Raw genomic sequence first — 18,309 nt, forward strand, 5'->3', positions numbered from 1 at the left:
CCACCGCACATTTTGCCATGTGCTTGCTCAGCTGCCCCTTGAGACCTGCCGCTGCTTGCCTGGATCTATTCCCGCTCTGTCATGAGTCAGAGACCTGAGGAAGGCAGAACGGGGCGTAGGAGATGAACCTTGCAAGTCCTGGGAATATATCTGGGCAGTGCTCCATCATCAGTGAGAGAAAAGCTAGCGGAGGGGGCCAGAGCCAGAAACGGCAAATCTGATGGTTGTGACGGCACACACCAGGCCCCAGCCAGCACTCAGGAAGCAACGTCAGGTGGATCTCTGTGAGTGTGAGGCCAGCCTGCTCTATATAGTGAGTTCTAGGACAGCCAGGGCTAGAGAGACGACAACACACCACACACACACACACACACACACACACACACACACACACACACACACCAAATGAACAATGAAGACATGATAAGTCCAGGTAGGTCTGGCTCGATGCAGTCTGTGTTGCTTTTGGAGGGGACCTAGGTTCAGTTCCTAACACCCACATGGTGGTTCACAACTTCGGTTCCAGGGCAGCCAATGCCCTCTTCTGGCCTCTGTGGGCACCAGGTGCTTATGTGGTCATAGACATATATGCAGGCAAAGCACTTATAGACATTAAATAAAAACAAATACTGTGTAGCATGTGTGTGCCTTGTGCTCCCTGAGGCCACGATAGGGTATCTGATTCCCCTGGAATGGGAGTTACATATAGTTGTGAGGTACCGTGTGGGTGCTGGGAGTCAAATCTGGGTCCTCTGGAAGAGCAACTAGTGCTCTTTTTTTTTTTTTTCATATAAAGAAGACATTTAATTGGGGCTGGCTTACAGTTGTAGAGGTTTAGTCCATTATCATCATGGCGGAACATGGCGGCATATAGGCAGACATGGTGCTGAAGAAGGAGCTGAGAATGGAGATGGAGCTGTATCTTGACTTGCAGGCAACAGGAAGTGGTCTGAGATACTGGGCGTGGCTTGAACATGCAACCAGTGCTCTTAACTGCTGAACCATCTGTCCAGTCCCCAAACAAATAAATAAAAGGACTAGTCTTGGGGCACCCCAGACCCACTCAATTAGAAACTTTAACAGAGTCTTGGGTGACTAGGACATACAAAAAATGCATGAGAACCATTATGCGTCTGTAATCCCAGGGATTGGCAGGCTGAGGCAGGAGGATCATGGGTTTGAGGCCAAATTAGGCTACATAGCAAAACTGAGACATCAGCCCAGTCAGCGGGGACAATCAGGCAAAAGGGTGTATGTGGGAGTGAACTGGTTCAGGTCCTCAGCATAATCAGTGATGGAACAGGATGGAGATGCTAAGTGGGCATGGGGGAAGCATTGGCTGACATTTTGGGGTCATTTAACTTTGCTAGATGTGTCTTGGTGACTGTTATCCTTCATTTCTATAGAGACAGGTTTTCTTTGTGTAACCCTGGCTGTCCTGGAACTCACTCTGTAGACCAGGCTGACCTCAAACTCAGATCTACCTGCCTCTGCCTCCCAAGTCCTGGGATTAAAGACATGCTCCATTACGCCTGGCTAAAGACTTGTTTAAAATTAGATTTCTTCATTTTATTTTATGTGTGAGTGTGATTCTGCTGGTGAGAGCAGACATCTGGAGCTAGATGAGCGGGCTTTCTAGGCGTGCCTCTCCCTGGGGAGGGCACTCTGGCCTGCTCTCTAGTGCCCACCTCTATTTTCATTGCTTATTGATCGGTCTTGTTTGGTTAGGGTTTTTGTTGTTGTTGTTTTGAGAGTGTCTTACTAGGTAACCCTTTATGGCTTGGAATTTGATGTGTAGACCAGGTGGAACACATCTGAGTGCTGGCTAAAGATGTACACCACCACACCTGGCTCTCACAGGGCTTCAGGCACCACCAGTGTGAAAGGGTTTCACAGCGGTGAGGGGCAATAGAAGCATTAGGGGCTTGCAGTTACTACTTTACAGTTTTTTAGTTACTTTCTCAGGATTGTAGCAGCTGTTGAAGGCAATCGCTGTTTTTCTTTTACTTTTTTTTCTTTCTTTCTTTTTGGTTTTTCAAGACAGGGTTTCTCTGTGTAGCTCTAGATGTCCTGGAACTCACTCTGTAGCCCAGGCTGGCCTTGAACTCACAGAGATCCACCTGCCTCTGCCTCCCGAGTGCTGGGATTAAAGGCCACCACCGCCTGCCTTGTTTTCTGTTTTCGGTGCTGTGCTTTTTTGACCCTGTGTATACTGGGTACCTTTTTTCTGGGGTGGCCCCATTTACCTAATGCCTAAGACCCAAGAACTTTTGTGTTTCATCTTTTATTTTTCTTTCTTTTTTTCAGGAGGAGTCATGTTTTGCTATGTAGCCCAGCTGGTCTTGAACTTGGAGCAATCCTCCTGCTTCAGCCTTCCTCCTGCCGAGATTATAGACATAGTCCAAACATACCCTGCCAAGAAAGCCCTTAAACACCAGGGTAGGAGAGCTCAGAAGTCCAGGGGACTAGGCCCCTGGCTGGCCTGGGGGTGGAAAGGAACTTGTTGCATCCTGTTGAAACTGTAGTCAAATGATTTTCTCAATCACCGTAGTGCCTCCAAGGCCTGCACCACAGCTATCTGAGCAAGTCTTTCAGCCTCCTCATCCCAAATTCCTGGGAGAGAGCATATCTGATGAGCCCAGCCCAGCCTCTGTGTTGGTCCAGCTGCTGTAGCTAAGACAGGGTGGGGATTGCAGGGTGTGGGGGTTGAGGATCAGGCTGGCAGTTCTCAGAGGACAAAGGCTTGGGCAGGAGCCGAATGCTAACATCTAAACTAACCTATGGAATGACTGCACTGTTGTAGCTAAGGGAGGGAGAGGTCAGGAGAGAGCGGGAGCAGGAGGTGGTGGAAGCGTGGGCAGTGAGGGGCAGGCATGCAGGAGAGTTGCAATGCAGAACCTAGGACATGTTACAATGCACCAGGGGTTGTTGAGTATTTTTATATTTTATATATTTGTATATATAAATATATATTTTATATGTAAAACATATTTGTTCATATTTTTACATTTTATATATTTGTATATATAAATATGTATGTATTTTATATGTAAAATATATTTGTTCGTGTTTTTACATTTTTATATATCTTTGTATTCTATATTTTAAGTTATAATTCTTGGTTGATAATAGCTCTTAGGTCCCTATGCAAGGTATAGTGACTGTCTCAGGTCAGAGGAGATCTCGGGTTTAGAATACCTGGAGACATCACAATATAAAATAACACATTGCACTATGTTCCTGGCACCACCTTACTCTGTGTTTCATTTTGTGTGTTATTTTATGTGTATAGGTATTTTGCCTGTGTGTATTATCTCTATGCCATGTGCATGCACTGCCTGGAGGTCAGAAGAGACCATTGGATCCCCTGGAAGTAGAATTACAGATGGTTGTGAGCGGCCATGTGAGCTGGGAATCAAACCCAGGTCCTTTGCAAGAACAGAATGTGCTCTCAACCACAGAGCCATCTCTCCAACCCCTTGCTCTGTCTTGAAGCTACCAATTGTCTCAGCATAAGTTTTCTTCTTGTTTGTTTTTATTTGTTTGTTTGGTTGAGAAAGAGTCTCACAATGTAGCTCTGGCTATCCTGGAACTCACTATGTAGACCAGGCTGGCTTGAAATACATATAGATTTACCTACTTCTGCCTGCTGAGTGCTGGGATTAAAGGTGTGTACCACCATGCCCAGCCTTGGTATAAGTTTTCAATGAAAATTTCTTCAGGAAAGAAAGAGAGAGAGAAGCCGGGCGGTCGTGGCTCACGCCTTTAATCCCAGCACTCCGGAGGCAGAGGCAGGTGGATCTCCGTGAGTTCGAGGCCAGCCTGGGCTACAGAGTTCCAGGAAAAGCACCAAAACTACACAGAGAAACCCTATGTCAAAAAAAAAAAAAAAAAAAAAAAAAAAACAAAGAAGAGAGAGAGAGAGAGAGACGAAGAGAGGGGCAGGGAGGAAGGAGAGATGAGTGTGGGGACACATTTATAATTCTAGTCCTTGGGAGGTAGAAGCAGGAGGATCACAACAAGATTCAAGTGTGAGCTACATGGCAAGACCCCGTATCAAAAATAACAACCAAGTACAAAGGTGTGGCAGTACACACCTGCAATCCCAGGACATGGGAGGAAGTAGCAGGAGGATCAGGTCAAGGCTAGCCTTTGCTACTTAGCTGTTTGAAGAGGCCAGCCTGGGCTACATGAGACTGTACTTCGAAAAACAAAAAAGCAAGCAAACAAACAAAAAAAGTAAAAAAGGCTCTGGAGATACAGATCAGTTGCAGCGGGCTTCCCTGGCTACTGTAAAAGGGGCGGAGCAGGGAGGCTGGAGAGATGGCTCAGCAGCTGAGAGCACTTGCTGTTCCTCCAGAGGACCTGGGTTCTGTTTTCATTACTCACATGGTGGCTCACAGCTGCTTATAGCTCCAGTTACAGGGGAGCCAAGGCTCTCCTCTGTCCTCTGCAGGCAACACACACACTTGGGGGGCACATACATACATGTAGGCACTCACACATGCACATAAAATGAAAGCATGGGGGTAGGATGAAGAAAAGAGGAAGGATGTCTGACTAGAGAGAAGCTGAGAACACCTTGAAACATCTCCAGGCGAGATAATGTTGCTGCACGATGATGAAGGATGTAGTTAGTCTCTCACTGTGACAACATAGAAGTTCATCCAGTTGTGGCCCGTGCGCATGCCAGGTCCTGAGCATCTCTGATGGAGGAGTGTCTCTATATGCAGCCCCCACCCTTACCCCAAGAAGTGTGTGTCCCACCAGCCCACAGCATCACAGGACCTGAGAGTCCCAGGGTGAAGGGATGTAGTCTCAGGTCCACTTCACACCCATGAGTCTCCTAACAGGAATCCAGGTGATTCTCACAAGCTTTAGGAAGTGTACTAAACCATTTTGTGCAGCTCACGCTGGTCTCTTTCCGTGGCTGGGAGGTCTTCCTGTCCGTGACTTCCTACTAGCTCAGGGCAGTCCCCTGGGCTCTGACTGTGTGATGTGTGTATTTGCTGACCTCAGGTGCGTGTGCTGTAACCCTGCTACCTCCATCCCGCCACCAGGGTCCTCCCACAGCCACCCATCTCACCACTGTGTGTACTTTGAATTTTCCCCGGCAGGAGATAGTGGATTGGTTCAATGCTGTCCGTGCGGCCCGCCTGCAATACCTAAAATTGGCCTTTCCTGATCTCCCAGAGTCTGAGGTGAGCTAAATGTGGGCTTGGCTTCTGAGTCTCCCATCCCCTCCCTTTTCCTCTTCCTGTCTCCTGATAACTCTAAGATACTCAGGGGCTAGACTAGGTTTATTGCAGGTAAAGCCAGGGAGATTGGAGGGTAACAAGTCTCTGCAGGGTCCAGGATCTCAGCCTTCGAACATCTTTGTGACCTCTCCTGCTAAAATATGCAAATGTGTCCTACATACTACATGCAAAGTGTTTTTGACCCATTTTATCTCATAACGCTTTCTATACAGTAATTACTTAGAATAGGCAATCGGGCTGGGTGATTATTCCTGTTAAGTGAGTAATGGAATGAGCTGTTCCCTGGTGATCACCGCTGTGTGCTGTGGTGCCCTGTCCCTGGGAAGATGTTGGGTTCCTCCTCATTACAGGAGTGTATCTGCCTGTGGTGGTAAAGGTAACAGTAAGCTGAGAACTTCATTTTGATCGTCCCCAGACATTTGGGACCTCCATCTATTTCTCAAAGTCTTGTTTGGGGAAGCTGGAATGGCATGGGCCAGAGGATGATGTTTTAAGTCAAGAAGCCTAGGCCCTCATGAATGCTCTGTCACTGACATGCTATGTGACCCTTACAGATCACCAGCCTTTCTGAGCATGTTTCCATATTAGAAAAACAGTGGTTGGTCCAGGTCTCCTTCAGAGTCCCTCTACCTATGAGGTTCTGTAATTGAAGATGTAGATTTGCTTTTGTTTTACTTGGTTTTTTTGAGACAGAGTCTCTATATGTATCCCTGACTGTTCTGGAACTCACTCTGTAGACCAGGCTAGCTTGGAACTCACAGAGATCTATCTGCCTCTGCCTCCTGAGTGTTGGGATCAAGGGTGTTTGCCACCACCACCAGCCTTGAGGGCTTTTAAGCTTCCTGTTAAAAGGAATTTTTTTAGTGACAGGGACAAAGGGACCATGCTGATACTTGGGTCTGTCTTTCTTTCTTTCTTTCTTTCTTCCTTTCTTTCTTTCTTTTTGACAGAATCTTTTATAACTGAGGCTGGCCTAGAACTCACTATGTAACTGAGGATGATCTTGAACTCCTCACCTTCCTCTCCCTCCACCTCCCAAATACTGATATTACAGGCCCAGTCACCACACCCTGAAATCCTGAACTTCCTTTTTCTTGAGGTTTTTTTTTTTCTTTCTTTCTTTCTTTCTTTTTTTTTTTTTTAGTTTTTGACATAAATTTATCTATTCTGTGTGTACATCAAGCCATCTTCCTGGGGTCTCGTGTGTGTGTGTGTGTGTGTGTGTGTGTGTGTGTGTGTGTGTGTGTACACACGTATGCATGGGGAGGCTAGACATCAGCCTCATGTACCATTCCTTAGCTTCCACCTACCTTTATTTTCTTGAGACAGTCTCTCTTCATTGGCTTGGGCTCTCCCATTAGGCAGGCTGGCCAGAGAGCCCCAAAGATCATCCTGTCTGTGTCTCTCCAGTGCTGAGATTACCACACTCACGACCATGCTCAGTTTTTTATGTGGGTACTGGTGCCCAAGGCTGTGTCCTTTGAGCACATGGCAAGCATTTTGCCCATGGGATCATCTCCTCAGCCTGATCCTGGAGTTTCTTAGTCTCATCTGTCAGACTTTCATTGAAAGCCTAAACGTTCCTCGATTCCCAGGGTTTACAGGGAGCTGGATGTCTGGAATAGGATCGACTTCAGGCCCAGTGATGTACCCATTTAGAAGTTCCCTAGGCACAGTTCCAGCAAGGCTAGGGGTCAGGGCCCAAAGCTGAAGTCGCTGTGCTTAGTCAGCACCCAGAGCTGGTTGCTGCTGACTCAGTGAAAGTCCAGAGTGCTGACTGCTGACCCAGGAGAGGGGAGGGTATGGAGCAGGTGCTCAACCTTATTTAATCTGGCCTGGCTTCCTGTGTTTGCTAACCTGTGTGGAGGACATTAGCCTTTGACCAGTGTCCTCCATGTTCCCTCGTCTCCTACCGGCCCTGCCTGCCCCTCTCTCTTGTCTTCCCTATGTCTAGGTGTGGTGCCCAGGCTTAAGAATTTGGTGCTGGGAACCCAGGAAGTATTTGCCAAGTTGTAATGCTTTCATCTGAAATGTGGTGTGGCTCAATAGTAGAGCGTGGGCCTCGTTTGTGTTAGACCTTGAGTCCCATTCTCAGCGTGAGGAGAAAGAAGCTAGGCTTGGTGGCCTATCGTCCCATCCCTTTGGAGGCTGAGGTGGGAGGATTGCAGAAAGCTTGAGGTCAGCCTGGGCTCCATGGTGAGTTCAAAATCAGGCCAGCTCGGGGTACGCAGAAAACATGTCATGGGTGGAGGAAGGAAGGGAAGGAGGGATGGAGGAGGGGAATGAAGGAAGTAAACACCCTGGAGTTAGAGCCTAGGGTGCTGCCCAGCACATGACATCACCCCTGAGCTCAGTGTGCTCATCTGTCATGTCACCATGGCCCGATGCCACCTGCCAGACTATCATGAAAACAGAGGGAGCCAGTGTCTGGAGTACAGGAAAGGATACTGAAGGAGAACTCCGGCAGGTGGCTTCCTTGTTTCTCTTGTTCCCCTAGGCCTAGACTAGCCCTGTGCTGGCTCAAATTCAGAATACGGAATCCTGGGGGTCCTAGTTTCTCCAAACAGAATAAATCCTAAGAATATGTTGAGGAGAAATGGAGTAGTCTAGTGTAGATTTTCATTTTAGGCCTCAACTTCTCTCTCTTGTTCCCTATCATGATTCTCCACATCCCACCTCAACTTTGCCCCTGTAACTCCAGAGATCCTGCTGTTGGTCTTAGAAGTCTAGGCTGCCATTTGAAGCCCTGGATTTGTCCAGTCCCCCTCTTCCCGCTTCCAGGAAGCATAAGAAGTCATGGTCCATTTCTGGAAGCTTCTCTGAGCATAGGAAAGCAGGTTGTGAGGGCTGTTGGAGGTCACGGTAGGAAATGGACCCCCAGAGACAGAACCTTTACCAAGGTAACAGCTGGTTGAAGGCAGAGTGGTGCTAAGATTCTGGTCTCCTTCATTTATCTATCTATCTATCTATCTATCTATCTATCTATCTATCTATCTATCTATCTATTTATTTATTTTTAAGGAGCTGAGGACTGAACCCAGGGCCTTGCGCTTGCTAGGCAAGTGCTCTACCACTGAGCTAAAATCCCAAGGCAGAGTGGTGCTAAGATTCTGGTCTCCTTCATTTATTTATTTATTTATTTTTAAGGAGCTGAGGACTGAACCCAGGGCCTTGCGCTTGCTAGGCAAGCACTCTACCACTGAGCTAAATCCCCAACCCCAGATTCTGGACTTGTAATACCCAGTCCAGAGTTTTCTCTATTTGTCCACCCTGCTGTTGCCTCTTCGTGGCCTGTGTCAGATTCTGTTAGCAGGTCTCAGCTGGCATGGTGAGGAGTCTGGTGAGGAGGCTCTGCCATCTTTATGTGGTGGTAGCATAGTGTGATGGTGCACAGGCCTGCTGCCTGTCAGCCCCAGTGGGAACCCCACCTCTTCATGCTATCAGCCATGTGACTTCAGCAAAGTCTCTGCTCATATCTCTGTGGCCTGGTTTCTTTGTGAGTAAGGTGAGGCTGATAAAATCTACTACCCAGGGTGGTTGGGAATTGTACCCAGAGCCTGCCACAGCAGACAAGTGGGTTTCTCCTCCTCCTCCTCCTCCTCCTCCTCCTCTTCTTTTTGGCTTTTTGAGATAAGGTTTCTCTGTGTAGCCCTAGCTATCTTGGAATTCACTCCATAGACCTGGCTGGCCTCAAAAACAGAGATCTGCCTGCCTCTCTGCCTCCCAAGTACTGAGATTAAAGGCATTTGCCACCACACCTGTTGACAAGTGGGTCTTTCGACAGCCTTGCCTGAATCTATGATCTGGGATGAATGATGCACTTCAATTATGACTGGGCCATGCTGGAAAACTCTACAGACATATTGAAGCCCACTGACTGGCTTTGTTGAACTATTTGTATCATATCCAGCACACACTCCGAATATAACCCATCAACCATGAGTAGTACACTCCCTTCTCCATGCCCAACCTCTCCTTTGTCTTGGGGCCTCGTTCAATCTGAAGCTTTGGGTGTGAATAGGGAGTCAGCCTTGTCTCTCCTCACAGCTCGTGCCGCTCATCACCAGGAACTACCTCAAACAAGGCTTCATGGAGAAGACTGGTCCAAAGGTACATTTTCTGGGTTATTTAACATGGTCCTATCCCAGCCGCTCATAAAGCAGAAAAGTTCGGGTGGGGGGAGGGCTGAAGAGAGAGGGAAAGGAGGAATAGTGATATTTGTGAGTCTCTGTGTCGAAGGACCGAGCAGAGACCAGGAGCTGGCTGCTGTGGGACCCAGCATTGCTCGAGGGGGTTCCGCCTCTCCTGTGCCATCCTGTCATTGTCGTGAGACTCTTTCCTCTGATCACCATCAGACTTCAGCAAACCCTGGGAAAAGCAGTGCTGAGAAGGAATTCCCTAGAGAGAGAGCTTGGAGCGGATGTTTCTGAATCCACAGAGTCCGCCAAGACAGTGTCAGGGAGACACAGGCTAGTCTGAAAAAACATGGCCATGGGTCCTCTCTCCTCCCGCTCAGCCTGGCTCTTCATGACTAGGCCCACACCCCCTCACCAGGGCCTGTGCCCTCACACTCATCTAAGGAGGAAGAGGAGCTGCCCCTGAGAGGAGGAGCCTGGGGTTTCCTGTAGATCAGACAGGGGTTCCACAGACCCAGATTCTCAGGAGGCTGAGGCAGAAGAATGCGAGCTAGCCTGGCCTACGTAACAAATTCAAAGTCAGTCTGCACTTAGTGAGCACCCCTCCCATCTCAAAATAAAAAAATGTAATAAGGTGGGGTCGGGTGTGGTGTGTAGCTCGAGGTAAAGGGCTTGCCTAGCATGCGTAAGAGCAGGGGTTCAATGCAAAAACCACAGTTATAATGTGGTACAGGATGGTTGTTAGGAGGATCCTGAAAGGTGCTGGAGGACCGTGTGAAAGAAAGCCTCAGGAGCTGTGCAGTGGTGGTGCACGCCTTTAATCCCAGCACTCAGTAGGCAGGTGGATCTCCAAGTTCAAGGCCAGCCTGGTCTACAGAGTGAGTTCCAGAACAGCCAGAGCTACACAGAGAAACCCTGTCTCGGAAAAAAAAAGAAAAGGAAGGAAGGAAGGAAGGAAGGAAGAAAGAAAGGAAGCAAAGCCAGCCTCGGGAGTTGGAAACATGGTCAAATGGTGGTGTCCAGCCTCCTTCCCTCAGAAGCCAGACGCAGTGCCTGGCTCTTGCCTCCGGTCTTTCTCCTCCCCGACCTAGGTTACAGTTGAACCAAGGCCAGCACTTTCGCCTTTGTGAGCAGAAGCCACTTCTGACTTTCCTGGCTTCCTTTTTTCTGAGACTTCTTTGTCCACAGTCGGAGAGAGAGGGAAGTACCCCTTCCACTGCAGGGCAGCACCTGGCAGTGCCCAGCAAAGCTAACAGAGAGGGAGGAGGGGGGGGGGTAGAGATGGGCTGGGCGGAGCCTTCAGAGTCTGAGCGGGTGCTGGCTCCTGGTGGTGTACTCCTTGAATTCCAGCACTCCCCAGGTAGAAGCTAGGGGAATCCCTGCCAGTTTCAGACCAGCCAGGACTACACAGTGAGACCCTGTCTCAAAACAATCAAGCAAATAAACAAACACCTCAGAGTCCGAATAGGTGTTCAGACCTGTGGACCCTAGAACCAGTTTGGCTGGACTCCAGTCCCAGCTCTGCTGTTATGGCCGTCATCTGGGGAGGGGATGCACTCCCAGGGAGCTGGCCCCCGGGGAGAAGCTCTGGTGTCTGATTGCAGAAGCCAGGCTGGAGAAACAGTGTGATGACCTCTGAGCTGGCCCTGACCTTTGTGCCTGGCTTTGTCATGTCTGGTAAGAGGTTCTTCCTTTTGTAGCAGAGAGAACCCTTCAAGAAGAGATGGTTTGCCCTGGACGCCCTGGAGCGGAGGCTGCTGTATTATAAGAACCCCCTGGTAAGAGCCGTTCCTGACACCTCCTCGGCATGTTCCCAGTCAGGTGGGCTAGTGTTGATCTCAGAGTGTACAGAAAGACCATCTCTCAGAATCCCAGGATGGGGGAACCTGTGACAGGAAAGCCTGCACCCCCGCTTCTCCCCTGCACCCCCGCTTCTCCCCTGTGCCCCTGCTTCTCCCCTGTGCCCCTGCTTCTCACTGAGCTCCTCTTAGGATCCCCAGGGCTGACAACTGTGGTTAAAGTCAGGTGTAACCAACCACTCCTTTGTAACCAGGAGGTCTAGAGTGGAGTGGTTAGGGCTGGGGGCTCAGGAACCAGTTTGGCTGGACTCTGGGCTCTGGGCTCTGTCCTGCCATGGTAGAGCCCTGGCCTGGGCTGGGTATGCATTTAGCTCTCCATGCTGCCTTTCCCTTCTTACCAAAATATTGGCTTAGCACGAATGTCTGACTCAGAGGCGGCCATGATGAATATAGAAGCTGCTAACATGTAAACCACTTGAGCTGGGTCTAGGGGCACCAGCCTGTAATCCCAGCGACTGGGGAGGCTGAGACAGTTGGATGGTAAATTCAAAGACTTCCTGGGCTTCAGAATAAATTCAAGGCCGATCTGTGTAACTTAGTGAGACCTTGTCTCAAAATTAAAGAGAAAGGGAGGAGCCTAGGTTCATCAGTAAAGGGTTTGCCTAGCATGTTTGAGAATCTACGCTCAATCTCCAGTGCCCAAAACAAAACAAAAACAAACAAACAAAAAAAAGTACAGCCTTTCAGTTCCCAGTGCCTGGCGTATTCTCTATATGTTAGTGTTTCCACTGTGTGCAATATACTTCAGATTTTAATGTTTCAAATTCGAAGTCCCATCTGGCAATGACATGCACATCTCTTTACCAAGCTTGACCTTGGGACTGGCAGGGTTGCAAGGGCCCCTCTGCCCCAGGACAGCCTCTGATGACCACATGCCTTCCATTTTCAGGATGCTTTTGAGCAGGGCCAGGTTTTTCTGGGAAGCCAGGAGCAGGGATATGGAGTATCCGAGGACTTGCCCAAGGGTATCAGAGGGAACCGCTGGAAGGCTGGACTCACGGTCATCACTCCAGAGCGGAAGTTCATCTTCACCTGCCCCAGTGAGAAGGAACAGCGGGAATGGCTGGAGAGCCTGCGGGATGTCCTGTCCAGTCCCCTGTCACACCTCAACCTCCTCAGTGAGAAGTGGTGGGGGTGGGTGGGCTTGGGGGTTCTTTGGGGTGAGGACAGATAAGGGTTCTTTGACTGTGGTCCCGGAAGGGCCTGACTCAGCGTTTTGAGCTGCCCTTACTTCCTGCCAGAGGAAAGCACACACATTGCACATTATTGCCAGAAAGTTCCCTCTGCACAAGTTCCTCTATGCAGCTATCCTCACAGGCTTCAGGAGGAGTCTGGTCTAACAGCACTGTACCTACCCAGCTGCTCAGATTCCCCATGCCCTTGGCCTTTTTATCATAAGACATTGCTGGCCTGGTATCCTTAGCTCACCCTGCCAGGCTCCTCCTGGGATTCTGGAATCCTCCCCACCCCCAGGGTAGGCTATTTTGAGTGTTCTCCTTTTCCTCACCCCTCTCCTTTGTCTGTCTCCCTCCCCTGCTCCTCCTCTTCACCCCAGTGTCACAAGGAGACTGTCCCCATCTGTAGCCAGCCCTGTGAAAAGCAGATGTGCTGAGTTAAGGGGGAAGCATCTGGGCCAGGGCTGAGCTTCTGGGGCAGAAAGGAAAAGCTCTATGTTTGGGAAAGTACAGACTGAACAGGTGACCCCGACAGCCCCTGGGGGAAACCACTGTGCCTTCCTAGACTCGTCAGTATAAATGCAACTGTCACAGCCTGGCGTGGGAGCTGTCACCTTTAATCCCGGCACTTCGGAGGCAGAGGCAGGTAGAACTCTGTGAGACCACAGCCTGGTCTACATAGTGATTTCCAGCACAGCTGGGGCTACACAGTGAGACCCTGTCTAAAAGAACCAAAAACCAAAACCAACAAAAACCCTACCCCACAACGGTCTACACTGTCCAGTTCCCAAAGCCAAAGACACAGGAGATAATCGATGACGCGTTTCGGTTGCTGCCCTCTGTTCTCTGTGCGCCAGAAAGAACCTCTGTGTCTCCGCCTCTGCTTCCCTCTCCCCTTTTACCTATGTGCCTGTCTCCTTCGGTCTGTTTTTTGGTTTTTTTTCCATTTTACTCTCATTTAAAGTTTCCTTTTGCTTTCAGCGCTGTTCTGGCTCCCTCTGCCACCTCACGCGCGTCCCCTTGGCTATTCCTTTCTTCCAGCAGGACAGCACTAGCATGACCACCTTCCCCAGCCCTCTTGTTTCCCTTACAGCTGCCTCAGCAGAGAGTGGCTGTGGCCTCAGGTGACCCGTCTCCGAAGAGCTGGCTGGCCCCTGAGCACCTGAAATCCTGGAGAAGTGTTCACCTCTGCCCTGGTTGTCCAGAAGGAAGCCCTGAGGCCAGCAGCTGCCCCTGTCCGTGAACTCTGTCAAGACCAAGGGTGTGGTTTATCTTCTGGCTCCCAGGATCCTTCCAGCAAACATGTCCTAGCCGCGGGGAGCTGGTACGAGGAAGAAAGAATTTAGCTCTCCAAGCTTAGAAGTCTTGAAGGCTTCCTCATATCTGCACCAAGAGACTGGTGCGGGGATGCATGCCCGTCAAGAGGCAGGAGTGCCTTGAGTTCAGTGCCAGCCTAGACCATACAGGGAGTTCAAGTCCAACCTGAGTTACATAGCAAGACCTTGTTTCAAAAAACAAAAACAAAAGCAAGCAAACAAACAGCAATAAAAACTACAGAGAGGAGGTGGAGACATTGTAATAAAAAAGGGACCCTCGGGGCTGGAGAGATGGCTCAGAGGTTAAGAGCACTGACTGCGCCGGGCGGTGGTGGCGCACGCCTTTAATCCCAGCACTCGGGAGGCAGAGCCAGGCGGATCTCTGTGAGTTCGAGGCCAGCCTGGGCTACCAAGTGAGTCCCAGGAAAGGCGCAAAGCTACACAGAGAAACCCTGTCTCGAAAAACCAAAAAAAAAAAAAAAAAAAAAAAAAAAAAAAAAGAGCACTGACTGCTCTTCCAGAGGTCCTGAGTTCAATTCCCAGCAACCACATGGTGGCTCACAACCATCCGTAATGAGATCTGGTGCCCTCTTCTGGCCTGCAGACATAACACTGTATACATAATAAATAAATCTTTTAAAAAAAAAAAAAAAAAAAGGGACCCTCAGCATCGAGATTGTGCAAGTAGAAAAAAATGTAAAAGTTTAATCTGAACCTAACTATGCAGAAATAATCAGACATTCAAATATTACTTACACGTTACTATAAAACTATCCTGGACTCTTCAAATATCAATATTAAAAGATAAAATTGGCTGGACGTGGTGATGCAAGCCTTTAGGCCCATGCACTCAGCAGGCAGAGGAAGGTGGATCTCTGTGCGTTCAAGGGCAGCCTGGTCTACATATCAAGTTTCAGGACAGCCAGGGCTATATAGAGAGAATTTGTTTAAAAAAACTGAGGTGAGGGGGAGACACAGACAGACAGACCAAAGACAGGGGTAGTGGTACTATAATTTTAGCATTGGGAAAGTGGAGGCAGGAAGGTCAGAGGTTCTGCTATTATGCATAGAGAGCTCAAGGCTAACCTGGGCTACATGAGACCCTGATTCAAAGAAGAACAAAAACCAAAAACCAACACCAAGTCATCACAACCAAATGCAGTTTGGGATTCTTGACTAGAACCTGGATTTTAAAAGGGGGGGCTGGAGGTGCTGGAGAGATGGCTCAGTGGTTGGGAGCACTGATTGTTCTTCCAGAGGACCCGGGTTCAATTCCCAGCACCCACATGGCAGCTCACAACTGTCTGTAACTCCATTTCCAGGGAATCCAACACCTTACAGACAGACAAACATGCAAGCAAAATACATTTAAAATGGGGGGGGGACTGGACAGATAGGTTTGTGGTTAAGAACACTGAGTGCTCTTCCAGAGGACCTGAGTTCAAATCTCAGCACCCACATGGCAGCTCACAACTATCTGTAACTCCAAGGTCTGACACCCTCACACAGACATACATGCAGGCAAAACACCAATGCATGTAAAATAATAAAATAAAAAAAGAGAAGCCTTGGGGCTGGAGAGATGGCTCAGCAGTTAAGAGCACTGGCTGCTCTTCCAGAGATCCTGAGTTCAATTCCCAGTAGCTACATCTTAACTCAATACTGTAATTCCAGTTCCAGGGGATTTGACACCCTCATACCAATACACATAAAATAAAATAAAATAATTAAAAAAAAAAAGCCTGTCCAGCCAGTGGTGGCGCACGCCTTTAATCCCAGCACTCGGGAGGCAGAGCCAGGCAGATCTTTGTGAGTTCCAGGCCAGCCTGGTCTACAGAGTGAGATCCAGGAAAGACACAAAACTACACAGAGAATCCCTTTCTCGGGAAAAAAAAAAAAAAAAAAAAGAAGCCACTGTAAAGGACATAATTGATGTTGGAGAAATTAGAACCTGAATGCATATTAGCTAAGAGTATTGTAAAATTGTGACAATCAAGATGTGTTGTATAGAGTGTTCCTGTTCTTAGGGGACACGTGCTGAAGTAAACTCTAAATGTTGACTGCGGCCAATGGTTCAGCTAAAAAAAAAAATCAGTATATGTAGACATGTACACAAATAGAATGCACATGTGTGCCTATCTATATCTCTATACACAGAGCACACCACTCATGAATCTAGATGAAATGTAGACGGGCATTTATTTTCCTACCACCTGTGAACATTTTATATAGATTTGAGTTTTCATATTAAAAAGTTGATGAACACCCAGTCTGCACTCCTCAAAGACAACGGTTTTCCTTCAAGAATCCAATATCCCTGGAGCCCACGGGGCATGGTGGGTACATCTGCAGACTCAAGTACTCATGGGGTTTGGCAGGACCACTTAACCCCAGGCCACCTTGCGAGATACTGCCTCAGTGTTCCTGGGAGGGGCACAGCTCAGTGGGAGAACGTGTACTTGTGTTTTGCCAGGAACAGAGGCAACCAAAGGGAGGTACTGGGGTAAAAGTATTTACCAAACCAGAACAGATAGAAAAAGATTAAATAAAATGCTGCAAGAGAGAGAGACTTGGAGACATCTCAGAGAGAACTCCTCTGCTGCCCTGGTTGTTGTATGGATATCTATGTTCATATAAGTGACATCTCTCCATCTTGTTAGCTAGTACATTTCCAGCGCCCGTTGATCTTCTTGAGACCAAGAGTTAAGCTCTGAATGTCTGTATGAGGAATTGCAAGTCATTGGGGCCAGGCTCCAAACAGTCAGGGTCTGGTTGTTAAAGTGTGGGAATTTCTCCTTGTAGTTTTAGGCTTCCCGCCCTCCCCCACTATACTTAGCATACTTCAATCATTAGCACTTAAATAAAATAATAGTTAGCTTTTAATTTTTTCCCAAGAGGGCTGGAGAGACAGGTCTGTGTTTAAAGAGCACTTGCTGACAGAGGACTCTAGCTCCCAGGGCCCGCATGGAGGTTCACAATGCTAGCTCCAGTTCCACATGATCCAGCGCCCTCTTCTGGCCTCCACGGGCACTGTATGCACAAGTTACGTTTAAATACATGTGGATCAAACATACACATACAACAAAACTAAATCTTTAAAAAAAGTTTACTTTTGGTTGTTCGAGACAGGGCTTCTCTGTAACTCGCCCTGTAGACCAGGCTGCCCTCAGATTCACAGAGATTCCGCCTGCCTCTGCTTCCCGAATGTTGGAATTAAAGTAGTTTGCCACCACCACCTGGCAAAAAAATAAAAAATTTTAAAAGGAAGAAAATAGGGTAGGTTTTCTGATTACCACTGCCAAGCTCAATTTTTTTTTTTTTGATACAGAGTTTCTCTGTGTAGCCTTGACTGTCCTTATTAATATTCTGATCCCTCCCCTTGGTGCCACTGCGTCTGCCCAGCATGCCAGCATGTTTCCTTGCATGCGTGGGATACCCTCGGGTCCATTCTCCCCACCCCCTCCCCGCATATAACAATAAATCACAACAGTCCTGGAACAGGCTAACCTCCTGAGTGCCTGACTAAAAAAAAAGTTTTTAAAAAGTTCCTCAGAGAGGCAGAGGCAGGCGGATCTCTGTGGGTTCGAGGCCAGCCTGGGCTACAGAGTGAGTTCCAGGACACGCTCCAAAGCTACACAGAGAAACCCTGTCTCAAAAAAACCAAAAAAAAAAAAAAAAAAAAGTTCCTCAGAGAACTCCATTTTTGTGCACATTTGAGAAGAAATAGAAACTCAGACAGTGAGAAAGTGATGCCGCCTTCATTACCACGGTGCTTTGGAAGGCTGAGGAGTTTTCTGAGTTCAGTTCCGCCATTAACTTGAGAACACAAGAAAAGTCATTTCACTATTTTTATATTAAAAATGAGGAAGTCAGGGATGTTGGATGGCTCAGCAGTTAAGAGCCCCAGAGGATTTGAATTCCCAGCAATCACATCAGTCAGCTCGCAAGTAAGTACCTGTGACTTCAGCTCCAGGGGTATCTATCCTCTCTGGCTTCCATCGGCACACATGTTTAAAAATTAAGTTTAACCTTAAAAAAAAAAGAAAAGAAAAGAAAAGAAAAGAAAAGAAAAGAAAAAAGAAAAAGAGGAAGCTGCACTGATTGGTGAAACTCGATGTAAATTAAATGTATTTGATCACTTCCCAAGTGATGGGCTGAGCCCGGTTTACTAGGCAGGAGCGAGCGGGTGGTCCCTGCTATTGCATATTGCAGCCTGCAGAGGGCAGCAAGCGGCGAAGTGTGCTCAGGCTCCCGTGAGAGCCGTGGGTGGCAAGCAGCCAGCGGCAGGGGAGGGGGAGAGGGAAGCCTCCTTCCTCCTTCCTCTCGAGAAAGTGACGTTAAAGTTGAAAATTTCCAAACTGTGCAGGGGTTAATCAAAGGCAAGGGATGAGAAAAATAATTCAAGTTGAAGAAAGAAAATACTCAAAGGCCCCAAGCTAGGAAAGGAGAACTGAAAGATATTTCATATGTGGCTGAAATGTGAACAGAAGCCCACGTTCGGTGGCTTCTTGTGTCTTCTTTCAAGGAGAATGGAGAGGTGTACTGGATGTTCTCCCGTCTCTCTA

At 48.2% G+C, this 18,309-nt stretch overlaps 1 protein-coding gene across 1 annotated transcript in view; it reads left to right on the top strand.

Moving 5' to 3' along the window:
* The window catches only part of Adap2 (ArfGAP with dual PH domains 2), a 32,726-nt gene extending 18,709 nt beyond the window's left edge, over nt 1-14,017 (top strand). The window contains exons 7-11 of the mRNA XM_059269567.1: nt 5,118-5,201; nt 9,306-9,368; nt 11,095-11,172; nt 12,143-12,371; nt 13,522-14,017. Coding sequence (XP_059125550.1) covers nt 5,118-5,201; nt 9,306-9,368; nt 11,095-11,172; nt 12,143-12,371; nt 13,522-13,556 — 489 coding nt within the window. The 3' untranslated portion in view covers nt 13,557-14,017. The remainder of the gene's footprint in view (nt 1-5,117; nt 5,202-9,305; nt 9,369-11,094; nt 11,173-12,142; nt 12,372-13,521) is intronic.
* The last annotated feature ends 4,292 nt before the right edge of the window (nt 14,018-18,309 follow it).

The sequence above is a fragment of the Peromyscus eremicus genome, chromosome 8a (genome assembly GCF_949786415.1).
Source record: "Peromyscus eremicus chromosome 8a, PerEre_H2_v1, whole genome shotgun sequence".
Lineage (NCBI taxonomy): Eukaryota > Metazoa > Chordata > Mammalia > Rodentia > Cricetidae > Peromyscus > Peromyscus eremicus.